Below are 12,983 nucleotides of genomic sequence, written 5' to 3'. Positions count from 1 at the left end.
CAAAGATGGACCAAAGTTCATGAGTCATATATCCATTCCACTACTGCTAAAGATGAACCACGGACCACGGTTCATGAGTGACATATTCATTCTATGACTACAGATGATGGACACAGGACCAAGGTTCATGAATTGCATATTCATTCCATGACTATCAAAGATGGACCAAGACCGAGCTTCATGAATCACATTTTCATTCCATTTCAACTGATGATGGACCAAGGTTCATGAATAAATTTCTTTCCATTTCAACTGAAGATGGACCAAGGTTAATGAATCAATTTCTTTCCATTACAACCAAAGATGAACCAAGTCCGAGGTTCATGAATCACATTCTCATTCCATTTCAACTGAAGATGGACCAAGATTCATGAATAAATTTCATTCCATAACAGCCGAAGATGGACCAAGGTTCACGAATCATATAATACTCATCCCATCACTTACCGACGGTTCATGAACAAACTCAGTTAGCATTAATCAAATCACTGGAAGTTTGTGAGCACCCAAGACTGTTTGAGCAGTTTCCATGGCAATCTTCCCGCTAAAATAATGTCGTCGACAAACAGGCATATAGGTGTCTGCACCACCAATCAATTCTTTTCGCCTCTCATCACTTTTCCTAAATGTAAAGCATGCAGGTTTCCCACACAATTCGCAATTTGCCGATAACTTGACAACACTATCAGCAACTGGTATCAGATCCAGAACCGATCCAAATCTATTCCTGAATAAGTTTTTAGCTCACATGTTAAACAGTGTCATAAGAATAAAAAAAGAAGTTTGATTCATTGGCTTCATGAAACAAACAATCGAGTTCAAGGCATATTTAAGGCAAAAAGACACCAAAATTTTAGGATGCGACAAGGAAGATCAACCTTGAAAAATAATGCAAATGATATGATCACATGAACTCTCAAGAAGAAATATGCAAACGGCATGGTTATGAAGCATAAAGAGAAATATGCAAATGCGATGGTTAAATACCCTAAAGAGATATGCAAATGATATGGTTAGAAACTCACGAGAAACTGCAAATGATAAGGTTATAAACATATAAATACTCAGTTCCAAACTCTCAAGAAACGGTGCAAATGATATGGTAGTAAAACATGAAAACTCTCAATAAACATCTAAAAGATTTTACTAAAGACACCAAAATGGTCCACAAAACCGAGAGAGAATACAATATCATAAGAACCAGAGAGAGAAAGAGAGAAACCTCAAGAAATCACCATCCAAGCCGGCAATAATAAGGGTTTTGCCCTCATAATCAGCAGCAAATTGACAAAAGCTGACAAGATCCGTGAGAAACTGAGCTTCATCAATTCCTATGACATCCAACTGCCAAAACAGTAAAAAACAAATCATAATTTTTTTTAATTTTTTATTCTTTCCAGGGTGCACCAGTCCACATTTACAACAATACATTAGTAATAGAAGCACAAAAAGGTACATACCTTAGAATAGGCAGCTTCACCTATTTGGGACCGGAAACTCGCTAACGATGGCACCGACCAACATGGCATTTGCATGTTATCATGAGAAACTATGGCAGTTGATGCATACCTTGTATCTTTGCTTGACTTTACCATTGCAACTCTTCTGCAAAATATAAAAACCACGGTATCAACAACCATGTCTCAAAACTCAAAATCATGTGATGATTTGTTGTTTCAACCTTCAAAAACCATATATTACTCCAAGGAAGCAACCTAAGCAATTACAGATCAAACAGCACAAGACATTAGAATAGGTGATACAAATGCACATACACAAATAGAATCACACACGATACATTATACACAATTACATGCACACCATACATACATACAGATTACAGATGCGTATACATATACATATACATACATATATATACATACACACACACACACACACACATATATATACACACACACACAATCCAAACGGAAAATGCGGAGTAAATAATAATGAATAAGTAGAACCAAAATTAAAATAATAAAAAACCTGGGGGGGGTAAAGAATGTATACCTTCCATTGTTTGATTCTGCTTGTACTCTTTTAAGGAGGGCAGTGGTCTTGCCAGCAAACATGGGACCGATGATGAGATGAATGCTGCCATGGATTACAGCTGTTGCTGCTGCTGCTTCTTCTTCTTCTTCTTCTTCTATTTTTTTCAGCTGCTTGTGGTGATGTTGCTGTTTGTCATGATGAGCTAATTCTGTGTCTTGTACATTGAGCGTAGCTTCAAGTTGGAATGAGCGTCTCCTGATGAAGCCCTGGCTGCGAGGGAAGAGCAGAGCATTCCAGTACCTCATCCTTTTGTTGGTAGCACGGGAGGCAGAGAGCTCTCCATGGAGGGCTCTGCTGAACATGAGGGCATCCCTGTGGAAGCAACAGACCCTTTGCATAATTTGTTAGCAAGAAGCAAAAGGAATATAGTGTTGGAAAAGACAGAGAGGAAGAGGGAAACACGAAGACGAAGGAGGCAAAAGAACAGGGGAAGGGGGTAACTAAACTAATTATGTATATCTATCTATCTATCTATCTATCTCTATCTCTATCTATACATATACATTATATGTATGTATGATATAACAATCGGCATCGGAACCGAACCGTGAAACCGCGGCTTAACGGTTTAAACGGTTTGTTTCGGGTTTAGATTCTTTTTAACGGTTCGGTTCGGTTTGGCAGTCAGAAACCGCGGTTTAAACGGTCTAACGGTTTTCTTTGTCGATTAGACACTAAAGATCTTAGAATCACTCAAAATAAAGAGTGTAAATTTGTAGCGTCATGTCTCTAAGTTGTAGACAATCGAATAGGGATTGTCTGAGGGATTGCTTAAAGAAGCTAACTTCATGCAGTTGGTTTCAATCAAAGACCTTTTATTATTGCATGCCATCCAAATGGTCCCAAAGTGCCCAAAATCGTTTGTGGCATCAACTTTTGTGGCCAGGCCAAGTCGTTAACCCAAATGAAATGGTTAGACATCTTGGATATCCATTGGGATGGAATGCAACTGGGAAAGGAAAGGTTGAATGAGTTCTGCAAAAAGTGAGATAAAAGTTAAGCTATTGGAAGATTGCAACATGGCCGCTTCATGTCCGATTGAGGATAGTGCAATCTATATTAATGGCTTACATGGAGTAACACTTAATTATGATTGATTGGCTCAAACACATGGTACAAAAGATTAACTCAAAAATCATAAGAAACTTTTGGTGCTCTAAGCAGTCGTGTAAAGGTGTACGACTCCTATCACAAGAGAAGATATGCTGCACTCCATGACTGTGTGGAGGACTAAATATTCTTAATTTGCAGCTGCATATGTTGGCTAGAAAAGCAACTTCACTACCAAAATTCGATGAAGAAACACTGCCTTGGGCAAGAATGCTATAAGATATGTTTGATAATTTGAAAACTCACTCATTTGGCTCATGGGATACTAACAATTGGGATGTAGTGTTTGGAAAACTTGGGGGACACATCAAAGGATGTCCATTTAGTTCAAAGCTTCTAAAGCACTTGAAGGAAGTATTACACCACATAAAATGGAGAGGCAAGAATTCAAAATTAGAGAACTCTTTATGCCTCAAAAGCTTACATTGGAGTGTTATATTCCCACTATCACTAACTGAACAAGAGCCTAGAAAATCTTATTTTTTAGCAAAGAATCGGCTGAAATCAATTTCAGATGTTGTAAATGACCAAGGTCACCTATTAGGCTTCAATGACATGACGTGTTGTTATAGTCTTGGGCCACATCATCGAGTTATCTAAAATCAAGTCATAGAGTTGGTACTTTCTTTAGTACATGTGCCACCTCTAGATGGAGATCACAAGATTCAGGACTGGATGTTACAAAATGGCAACATCGTAATTCCAATGGATAAGATTACAACACATTCAGTATATAAGTTGTTGCAACCTGCCTCTTGGTTTCAAGAACATGCAAATGCATTATGGCACCTACAAAAAACATAGTCCTAATGGAAAAATGGGCTTACAAGCTTATGGAGCTATGGTCTTACACTTACGATTTTTTTTCAAATTGGCTGATACCTCCTGTATCTACCTCAATTCTTTCTAATATTGTGGTGAAACGAGGGAAGGAGAAGCAAATAGTGCCTTCGCTACTAAAACAACAAATAAAAAAAGATGAGGTGGGTTTTACAAACATTAATGTTTAGCTAAGTAATTTCTTGGATTAGAATGATATTCTTGCTATTTATGTGCAACATGTATTCCTATGGAGATGCCTATTGGGTGTGCTCTTGACTGGGTCAAATCTTTAAAAGTGATCAATAGCCTCGCCACATTGTGCACGATGTGGTGGACGATTGGAAACAATCCCACACTTATTATGGACTTGCTCATTCACTACAACATTTGTACAGAGACTAAGTGCATCTCTTTCTCATAGATTTCCTGGCTGAAGGTTTGGGAAGCACTTTTGCCTATTTGGACAAATTTCGTGCTCCCTATCCAACAATGCCTATTTTCTCCAATGGACTCGTTAAAACCCTAACCTTAACCATCTCTATCTATACAACTCCTTGTCATCCTTTTTGAACCCCTTTTTCATCTCTCTAAGTCCTTTCCCTCTCTCTACGCCCCTTTAATCATTATAAGCCCTTTTCCTTCTCCATAAAACACTTTTCATCTCTCCAAAATCCTTTTGTCGACTATATTGAAAGTACTGAATTGCCATGAGCATAGAATTTGAAAAGGCCTTGGCATGTTTTTCAAGCTTATTTCGAAATAATGGAGCAAAATCTCATACATGTTACGAAAACATGCGATTTCTAGGAAAAACAAGTACCAACAACTTTGTCCCCTCTTTATTTCGAGTGGGGAAACACAACTTCTGCGAGCACTTCATTCGGATGGAGTGTGTGCATCCCTAGGGATACAATGTCCGTAGTTACATACATGGACAATCTGGCATCCCCATATAATGTCCGAAGTTACTCGGAAAATGGTGCCCAATGCACAATTTCAAGATCTCGGAAAAAGGTCAATCTCCACACGGCAATTTGTAGCAGCAGTAGATCTCATTTATGAGCCATGGTACCACATCCACATAAATATACACATCCACATCCACCCCTCCCCCACCAATCCTCTCTCTTATCATACAAGAGATGACTATGAATATATAGATGGGATCTACAAGACTCAGATAGATACTACTTGTATGCCAGATGATAAGATCATGACGGTTGTCGGAAAGAAGTAACTGTCGTTCAGTAGATCGTGGATCCTAAGATCTTCTTATGAGGTATGTTAGAAGAAGAAAAAAATCTAACTTAGATAATTAGATAAAAAAGGATGCATTTTTCATGTACACTCCCTAAATTTAGCTTCATATCTTGAGCTGAGTTTTAATTTTAAAGGAAAACACCTATCTTTTTGTTAGATATTTACTGCAATACCCCGAAGATTTACCAGAACAACCATCACTAGTAGTAAACCTTTGTGTACTGAAGAAGGGTATTCTGTCAAATATTCATTACTTAGGAGTATTCTGTTAAATTTTGCATGGATGAGACATGAAGTGGGCACTATCTAAAGTGGATAAATTGTGAGAGAAAAGAATCTGTTTAAACTTAATTTCAATTGATTGCATAAATTTTGTGTTGGAGCGCATACCAAATGGATAAACTTTTGTGAGTTAAAAGAACTGTGATTTCTATTTTGTTTTGAGACTAGTAGATTTGGAACATTGCTTAAATAGTTGGGACTAGGTGTAATCTTTGTTAAGAAATCATCAACTTGATTTGGTAATTGGAGTTCCAATGATTGTCGAAATTTCAAGATCCCCCATCATTTCTTTGCTGAAATCCTTGAGACATGAGGACTTATAATCAATATGATCCTTGAGACATGATGACTTATAATCAATATATTTATCAATTATCTTTGTTCTTTTGAGTATTGATCTATGTGATGCAAGATTTATTATCTATCTGAAGTGATATTGTTATCTATCAAAGTGATGTCAGATTGATTATGTATGTTGAAATTTCATGTGGTTAGTGTTTTCATTTTGCTTTGAAGTGTTGATCAATGCAATATTGATTATTCATGTAGATCTCAAATTTCCTGTCATTAGTGTTTTCCTTTTGCTTTAGACTATTGATCAACATGATTCAAGATTTTTTTATGCACGTGGAGTTCAAATTTCTCTCGGTTAGTGTTATTCCATTTGCTTTGGAGTATTGATCAATGCAAAGCAAGATTGATTGCATATGCTCAGCTCAAATATGGTGTGGTAAGTGAATCCCATCTGCGTTGGAACTTTGACCAAAGTAGTGTGAAATTGAATACCTATTCAGCGGTCAGATCTCAGAAAAATGCTACTTAATTCTCAATATTATGGAAGTTTTATGGAATCCACACTCTTTAACGAGTTGCTTGAGCTGTTGCAGTTAAGTGTGGAGCCATTTTTTTGCTTCTGTCTTCGTCATTGGAGGCATAGTTGTTTCACAAAGCATTATATATGTCAAACAGTATGAACACATAAGCAAAACCCCTTCTTTTTGGAGTTTTCTTCGAGGCTATTCTTTTGGAACTTTGCAATCTAGGCTCGAAACAGAAATACCCATTTCTAGGCAAGATTTATGATGAGAGGTTGCATTAAGGAAGCATTTCAACAGCTAGAATAATTGGCTGGTTGATAAGATGGAGATGTTTGGTAACATCATACTTTTCACCTAAGGGATCTGTAGCACTGTTTGGGGATCTTAAAGAGGTAAAGCTACATGGAAAGTTAAAGTTACATGGAGAGGTAAAGCTACATGGAAAGTTAAAGTTACATGGAGAGGTAAAGCTACATGGAGACGAGATTAGGGACATTTCATAAAAAATTCAGGTCCCACAAAATCCGAACTGATTAGTGAAGGGATTGTAAAACTAGTAGCACTTTATGCTGAACAGATATGTTTTTGCTTTGTCTATCCAAGTTGTCTCTGTTTCCCTTAGGAATATAACAAGAAAATTTTCATCCAAAACCGTGAAGTGTGAAATGATAGGTATGCCTAATAAAGAGTTTGGAATATGGAAGTAGAATATTGTGGGTACGATTTACTTCCAACATGAATTGAGCACTTCTACAGTTTTTCTTCAGTGAACAAGCAAATTCCATAAAAAATCTAATTTTCTTCTCAGCTTTATCATTTTAGTGGGTTAGTTGTATAAAGAATATGTTTTTAGGCAATTCAGCAGAACAAGTTTATTTTTTGAGAAAGGTCACAATATTGATCTGTGAGTAATTCTCCAAAAAATTAAGGAAATACAAAGATCCTATGAGTGAAAGGGTTGGCATGGGTTTACAAATATCAGTGTGCATAAGGTAAGGAACACCATTTCTTTTGGACTTTTGACTTGGTATATGAAGTGCTTGATATCTTGCCATGTTGCATCCTTCAGATATTCCAAGACTCCATTTCTGGTTTCTGTTTGTCTGAATTGGTGTGTTTGTTGAGAATGACCATGTCTATAGTGTCATTTAAGAGTGTTAGAAGAGGCACCATCACATATATTGGGGACAAAGTAGAGAGGTAGAGGATTGGACAAGGAACATTATGTTTGCCATTGTAATTTGTGTTATGAAATTAGGGGGGGAGATCATTTTGTCTTCCAACAAGGCTTTGACACATTCTACAAAATAATGGAATATGAAGACCAATGATTTTTGGGACTGTTCTTGCTGCAAATCAAGAGACATAGAGAAATGTTCAAGGACATTGATCCCACCAAAAAAGCTCATAAACAAATAAAGTATCACAACTTTCTTTAGCTCTGTCATACCTTTTTATGCTATAAATAAATAATGGGCTACAGAAATAGGGTCTCTACAAGGGGTACAATAGAGTGGGCAACAACAATTCATCATGCACACCTAGACCATGGCCTTGACATTCTTGATATCAACAAGTCGAAGTCATAATCACCTAACATCTCACTTCTGAGATCTTTCCACTATGGAGATATTTAAGAGGCAAAAATTTCAGTCTATCTAGGCTCAAAATGTGGTGCTTAGCTAACAAATTTATCCGGCATGATGAGCTGTTTTACCTATTTCGCTAAATTTATTTTGTTTTCTCATTCTCAAAGATTAGAAAACACTTAAGATGTAATCTCTCAATCAGTCGCATATGCCATTTGGTGTTCTTAAAATGACATTAGTATATTTTTCTTTCTTTCTTGAGGTCTCTTATTTTCTGAAATCTTTGATGTCTCTCCAAAATTTTCAGACAAACATGGTACGAGAAATGTGGAAGTTATACCAGATATGTCACAAGTATTTGAATTCTTGCAAATAACTAATTGTATGTGTTATGTTCTTTTGTATTTTTGCCTTCATGAAGTTGCTGAGATATGTGAACAAGTATATGAGTTTGTAACTAACTAATCATTAATGTTGTGATCTTAAGAAACATGGGCAACTTTACAGTGGAATTTCTTCAAATTCATCATATAAGTGCCTCAACTGTATAAAATGGAAGATCAATCTGAATTTGCAAACACACAAGTTACAGGATGCTTCGAGGTGGAACATGTTGCAGGAAAATCAGCAACAATACGATCATTTTCCAAATACCCTCTCAAACTGATCATTCCAAGTAAGGTAAAACAGCTGCATGCTAGTTTCTTGTTTAAGTCTCTCTTTACTTATTTGAATATGCCATACTTAGGACCATGTATTTGGCTTCTTAGTTATTCCCTTTTTTCTGTTTTTTTCTTTCTCTCTTGTTCAGTCTTATAGGCCATTTTGGTCACATAAAAATCACTAATATTTCTTTCTTTCTGCCTGGTAGTTTTGTTAATCTAGTTATATTCATTTTGGTTTGTTGTTCTCAAAGATAAGACCTCTTTTTAAGATGTAATCTCTCATTTGGTCTGATAGGTTGTTTTGGCCACTTAAAATGCGTTAATAATATCTTTCTTTATTTTGAGTTGATTCACTTCAAACCTGATGAATGACAATTTAGATGAGATAAAATCTTGTATAACTGTGCAGGGGAAATTTGTAACGTTTTCCATGTTGATTTTTCTTTAGCTTAAGTTTCCTTGCTTGCATAGGTCTAGGAACATATGTAACTTACATTTGATTATTTAATGTTTTTTGTGGATTCAATTGATTTTCTTTTATCTTGGCAATTCTTAATGTGACAGGTTGCTCCTTCTTCAGATGTTGTCTGGGTTTATGCATTGTCTTATGGTGGAGGTATTGTTTCGGTAGGTGAATATCATTTTTCCATGATAAAATGTTTACTAAAAAGATGTCTTCCAATATGTAGATAGGCTTCCTTTGATATAAATTAATTTCAATAAAAAATAGTAAAAAATAGTTATTATTATTTTAAATATATAGGCAATCGAAATATGGATTTATTTTAAACAATAATCAATCAATATTCAATAGCTTCCATGGAACTGATACTCTCTCATCTTCTAAATTGCATTATAATTTAATTGATATGCAAAATTATTTGCTTCTTTGTAGTTTGAGGTTGTTGCTGTATTTATTTCTGTGATCTGCGCATCAATAGAACGGTTTTCATTGAAGGCATACAATTGAGATGAGATAAATAGAAGACAATTATCTCTTCTGCCTCCTTACAATAAGTTTGACTCAGAGGAAATACTGCTTGCTTGGTGTTTTTCTTTTTCAACGTGCAATTTGATTAACATCTAGATGTCCCTGTATGAAACTTCATTTTCATCATGGAATTAGATGTTTATAATCAATTATCTGGATGCCCCTATATGAAACTCTTATTTTGTGATTTTGATTGAAATTACACTGTACTTTTTGGAGCTGAATAACATGAAATGCTTTAATGTGAAGTTGTATTTCACTGTTATAAATAGCAGCAGTTTTAATACGTTTATTGGAAAGAGCATGTTAAATAAAACTTTGCTGGTTCTTTTAATGCATAAAAATGATCTTAGTTAAGAGATTGATGCTAATAATGTGACAGGGTGATTCTATTTATATCAAAATGAAAGTTGGTGCATGTTGCACGTGTGCCTTCACAACACAAGCATCAACAAAGGTTGGTAACTTGGTAATTAATGTATCAGTAAAGATTCTTTTTATGTATTGGATGCATGAAAGGTTATTGATGGTTACTCTTTTTCTTAACTGCCAATTTCCTTTAGTTTTGCAGATTTATAAGTCAATTGATGGACTACTATCAAAACAACTCCTTCAGGTATATATTATTAATGTTATCATTTTTTGCTAAAACAAAGGAGAGAACATGACATTGAAGTGATTTTAACGCGAAAGGCCAAAATGATTTATGAGACCAGAGATATAACTATCCTCTGATGCATGGTACAGTAATGAAACATAACCTCAGGTATAAGTAGTGCATTGTAAACTGAAGGAGACATAATCACTGTCGAAGGTATAATAAGAATTGTCGATGTCATCCAATGAACTTTGTATTTCTTTATAAGAGGTATTCCCCCCCTTGTGAAAGGTGCATGGTTTCTGTTGGAAATCTTCATATATTCTCTTGAGTCATCATGGGTTGAAGTTCAAATAAAAGAGGCATGTTTTCATGATGCGGAGAATCATTCATTATTGTCCTATCAGGTTTCTATAGAAAGTGGAGGCACCTTGGTAATGCTTCCCGACCCGGTGACATGCTTTTCAGCGGCTAAATATGAACAATTCCAGAAGTTTTACTTGGATGATGCAAATGCAAACTTGGTCCTAGTTGACTGGTGCACAAGTGGGCGAAGAGAACGAGGTGAAATCTGGTCTTTCAATCATTATAGAAGCACAAACCACATCATGCTGTCCGGGAAGCCTTTGTTCCTAGATTCGGTAATAACTTGCCTTTTTTGGGATCACCTTTTACAGCACAATGCTCTTATTTTCACACTTTGTATCATAGAGAATGTGTCAATGTCAATGTTGTAAATCTTTTTTTTTAAAGAATAAACTGATGATAGTATGCATGATATCAAACTAACAATTATGAAGAAATTTTATAAACGCAAAAATCAAACCTGCAACCAAAAATGGTGTATGTAAATCATAGAATTTGCCACGGAGGCGTCATGGTAAAATAAATTTAAATTATTACATTGCGACCGCTTTAATCTGTAAGAAAAATTGTTGGATATCTACTTAATGGAAGACACTCCTATAATGTACAAATGCTCTTTGGCATAAAATGTCTTGTTATTTTTACATAGTAGGGAGATAATACAAATGGCTTAGGGGCAGTAGTTGGTACTTGAACTCTTAAACTATGGGTAGTTATAGGGAAATTGATTAATACCACTAGACAAACGCCTAATAATGCCATTCTGTAATCACTTGTTGCTACTAATATCAACTCAATTTGATTAGGTATGCTTTTATAGTCATGCTAAAAGTTGTGGTTTCCAGATGTGCCTAGAGAATGAGGCCAATTCCACCATCTCAAGTAGAATGAAGCCCTTTCATGTTATTGCAATGGTGACTCTCTATGGGTAAGTGGCTTTCTCTTTTCACCAATTACAATACATTCGCAACTTCACATTGACCCTGAGATGCACTCGTGTAGATTACTTTTGCACAATCCCCAAAATAACGCCATGGTGATTCTAATAAATGTTTCACTACTAAGGTAAATGCCTTGATTTTCTGACAATGATTCATGCATAAACATCAAACATATTTTTATAGGCCAAAGGTGCAGAGTTTATGCAAACAATTACGAAATTCCATACAACAAATGAATAATAGGGAGCTCAGATCAAAATCTCATGCAAGAGTGAAGGCAAAGGTTCCTAGTTCAAGCTTCATCGTGTCATGTAGTACCTTTGGCCCAAAAGTAAGTGTTTTCTAGAACATAACATTGTTCCAGAAGCAACTGTAAGACCAAAAAGTTACATTCATGTGAATCTTAGAGAAGTACGGTAAAATCAAGCAAACATTAATTGTGCCAAAGCTACATAGCTTCCCTACGTAACTAGGTTGTGGTCAAAGTACAATGATATAGGAACCATGGGTACAAGTAATTCGGAGGAAACAATCTACCAAATAAATAAATACATGTATCTATCTATCTATCTATCTATAGATATAGACAGAGCCACAATATAAAATATCTAGCCCAACAATCTAGCCTTAAATCAACTTTCTAATAGTATAGCTATATAGCTATATATATATGCTCATATAACAAGGTGTGATATTATTCTTTCTATGGAGCTTATTGGTCTTGCATGAACCATTTATTTTGATTTCTAGTAAGCATTCATGTTGGTTGAACGAGAACCAAAAAGCTTCTGTTTATTCATTTGCAGGAGGATGGTCTTGTGGTGAGAGTGGTTGCTGATGCAACCGAACTTGTCTATGACTTCTTAAGACACCATCTAGCTAGTCTTTCTTCATTAGTTGGAGTGATGCCCTATGTCGGAAAATAGTAACAGAAAATTTCACTAATAAATAAAGACTTAAAAGGCACCAACATTATGGTGGTGTTCCATTCATTGGGCTATATTAGCCTTTGCACCCATACCAATGACTTTGAATGTGAGGGATAGATAACTAGGAGCCATACCCCTCTCTATTATTTAATTTATTTATTTCTATTCTAAAAAGACTTTAAAATCGACCAAGAACACATTCTCACACATGTTTCTCGCCCTTTTTAGCAATTTTATTCTTTAAACCTGGTGAGTTTTTAAGCGCTTCAATCTTTTACATTGAATTGGTGCGTTCTATTTTGTGGAAAAGTTCTTGAGTCATACCGATCTAATGAGGTTCTTGAATTAAATGTGAAAGGTATCACTATATTGTTGGCTATGCATCAATTTTTAGTTATGATCCTTGGTGTCTTTGGGCTACTATTGAATATGGATGTGCCAACACATCCTTTTTTAGGTTCTCTTTCAACATTATATTTCGGAAGAAACTTAAGCATTTTAATATAGACATAAGATGAATTTATTATTTTGAGGCCAAGCAACACAAACAAAGACAA

The 12,983-nt window shown here is 35.6% G+C and overlaps 2 protein-coding genes and 1 long non-coding RNA gene across 5 annotated transcripts; 2 read left to right on the top strand and 1 right to left on the bottom strand.

The window, feature by feature from the left end:
* Window positions 1-320: 320 nt before the first annotated feature.
* On the bottom strand, window positions 321-2,415 carry LOC147860089 (thymidine kinase a-like). Its single transcript, XM_087325132.1, has 4 exons — window positions 2,014-2,415; window positions 1,461-1,605; window positions 1,223-1,344; window positions 321-727 (listed from the first exon to the last, which is right to left on the bottom strand). Exons 1-4 carry the CDS (start codon window positions 2,391-2,393, stop codon window positions 481-483), a joined length of 894 nt encoding a protein of 297 aa, XP_087181258.1. The 5' UTR covers window positions 2,394-2,415; the 3' UTR covers window positions 321-480.
* A 2,660-nt stretch (window positions 2,416-5,075) lies between these two features.
* Window positions 5,076-12,696, top strand: URED (urease accessory protein D). Of its 3 annotated transcripts, none has more exons than XM_087324906.1 (9): window positions 5,076-5,266; window positions 8,472-8,617; window positions 9,166-9,228; window positions 9,975-10,049; window positions 10,164-10,208; window positions 10,598-10,831; window positions 11,402-11,484; window positions 11,681-11,828; window positions 12,304-12,696. In XM_087324906.1, exons 2-9 carry the CDS (start codon window positions 8,489-8,491, stop codon window positions 12,421-12,423), a joined length of 897 nt encoding a protein of 298 aa, XP_087181032.1. In that variant the 5' UTR covers window positions 5,076-5,266; window positions 8,472-8,488; the 3' UTR covers window positions 12,424-12,696. The 3 variants fall into 3 exon arrangements, with proteins under 3 accessions (XP_087181032.1, XP_087181031.1, XP_087181030.1); XM_087324905.1 differs by having other exon boundaries at window positions 5,077-5,266; window positions 8,444-8,617; XM_087324904.1 differs by having other exon boundaries at window positions 5,077-5,266; window positions 8,424-8,617.
* Window positions 5,309-8,155, top strand: LOC147860088 (uncharacterized). The gene is made up of 4 exons (XR_015530208.1): window positions 5,309-5,514; window positions 5,844-6,739; window positions 6,794-8,021; window positions 8,056-8,155. It is a non-coding gene; the product is annotated as an uncharacterized LOC147860088 (long non-coding RNA).
* Window positions 12,697-12,983: the final 287 nt, after the last annotated feature.

This window comes from Azolla caroliniana, unplaced genomic scaffold, assembly GCF_043228905.1.
Source record: "Azolla caroliniana isolate FFs.n. ecotype wild unplaced genomic scaffold, voAzoCaro1.0.p SCAF_9, whole genome shotgun sequence".
Taxonomy (NCBI): domain Eukaryota; kingdom Viridiplantae; phylum Streptophyta; class Polypodiopsida; order Salviniales; family Salviniaceae; genus Azolla; species Azolla caroliniana.
The sequence above is the reverse complement of the archived record's forward strand: the minus strand, read 5'-3'. Positions and strand labels throughout refer to the sequence as shown.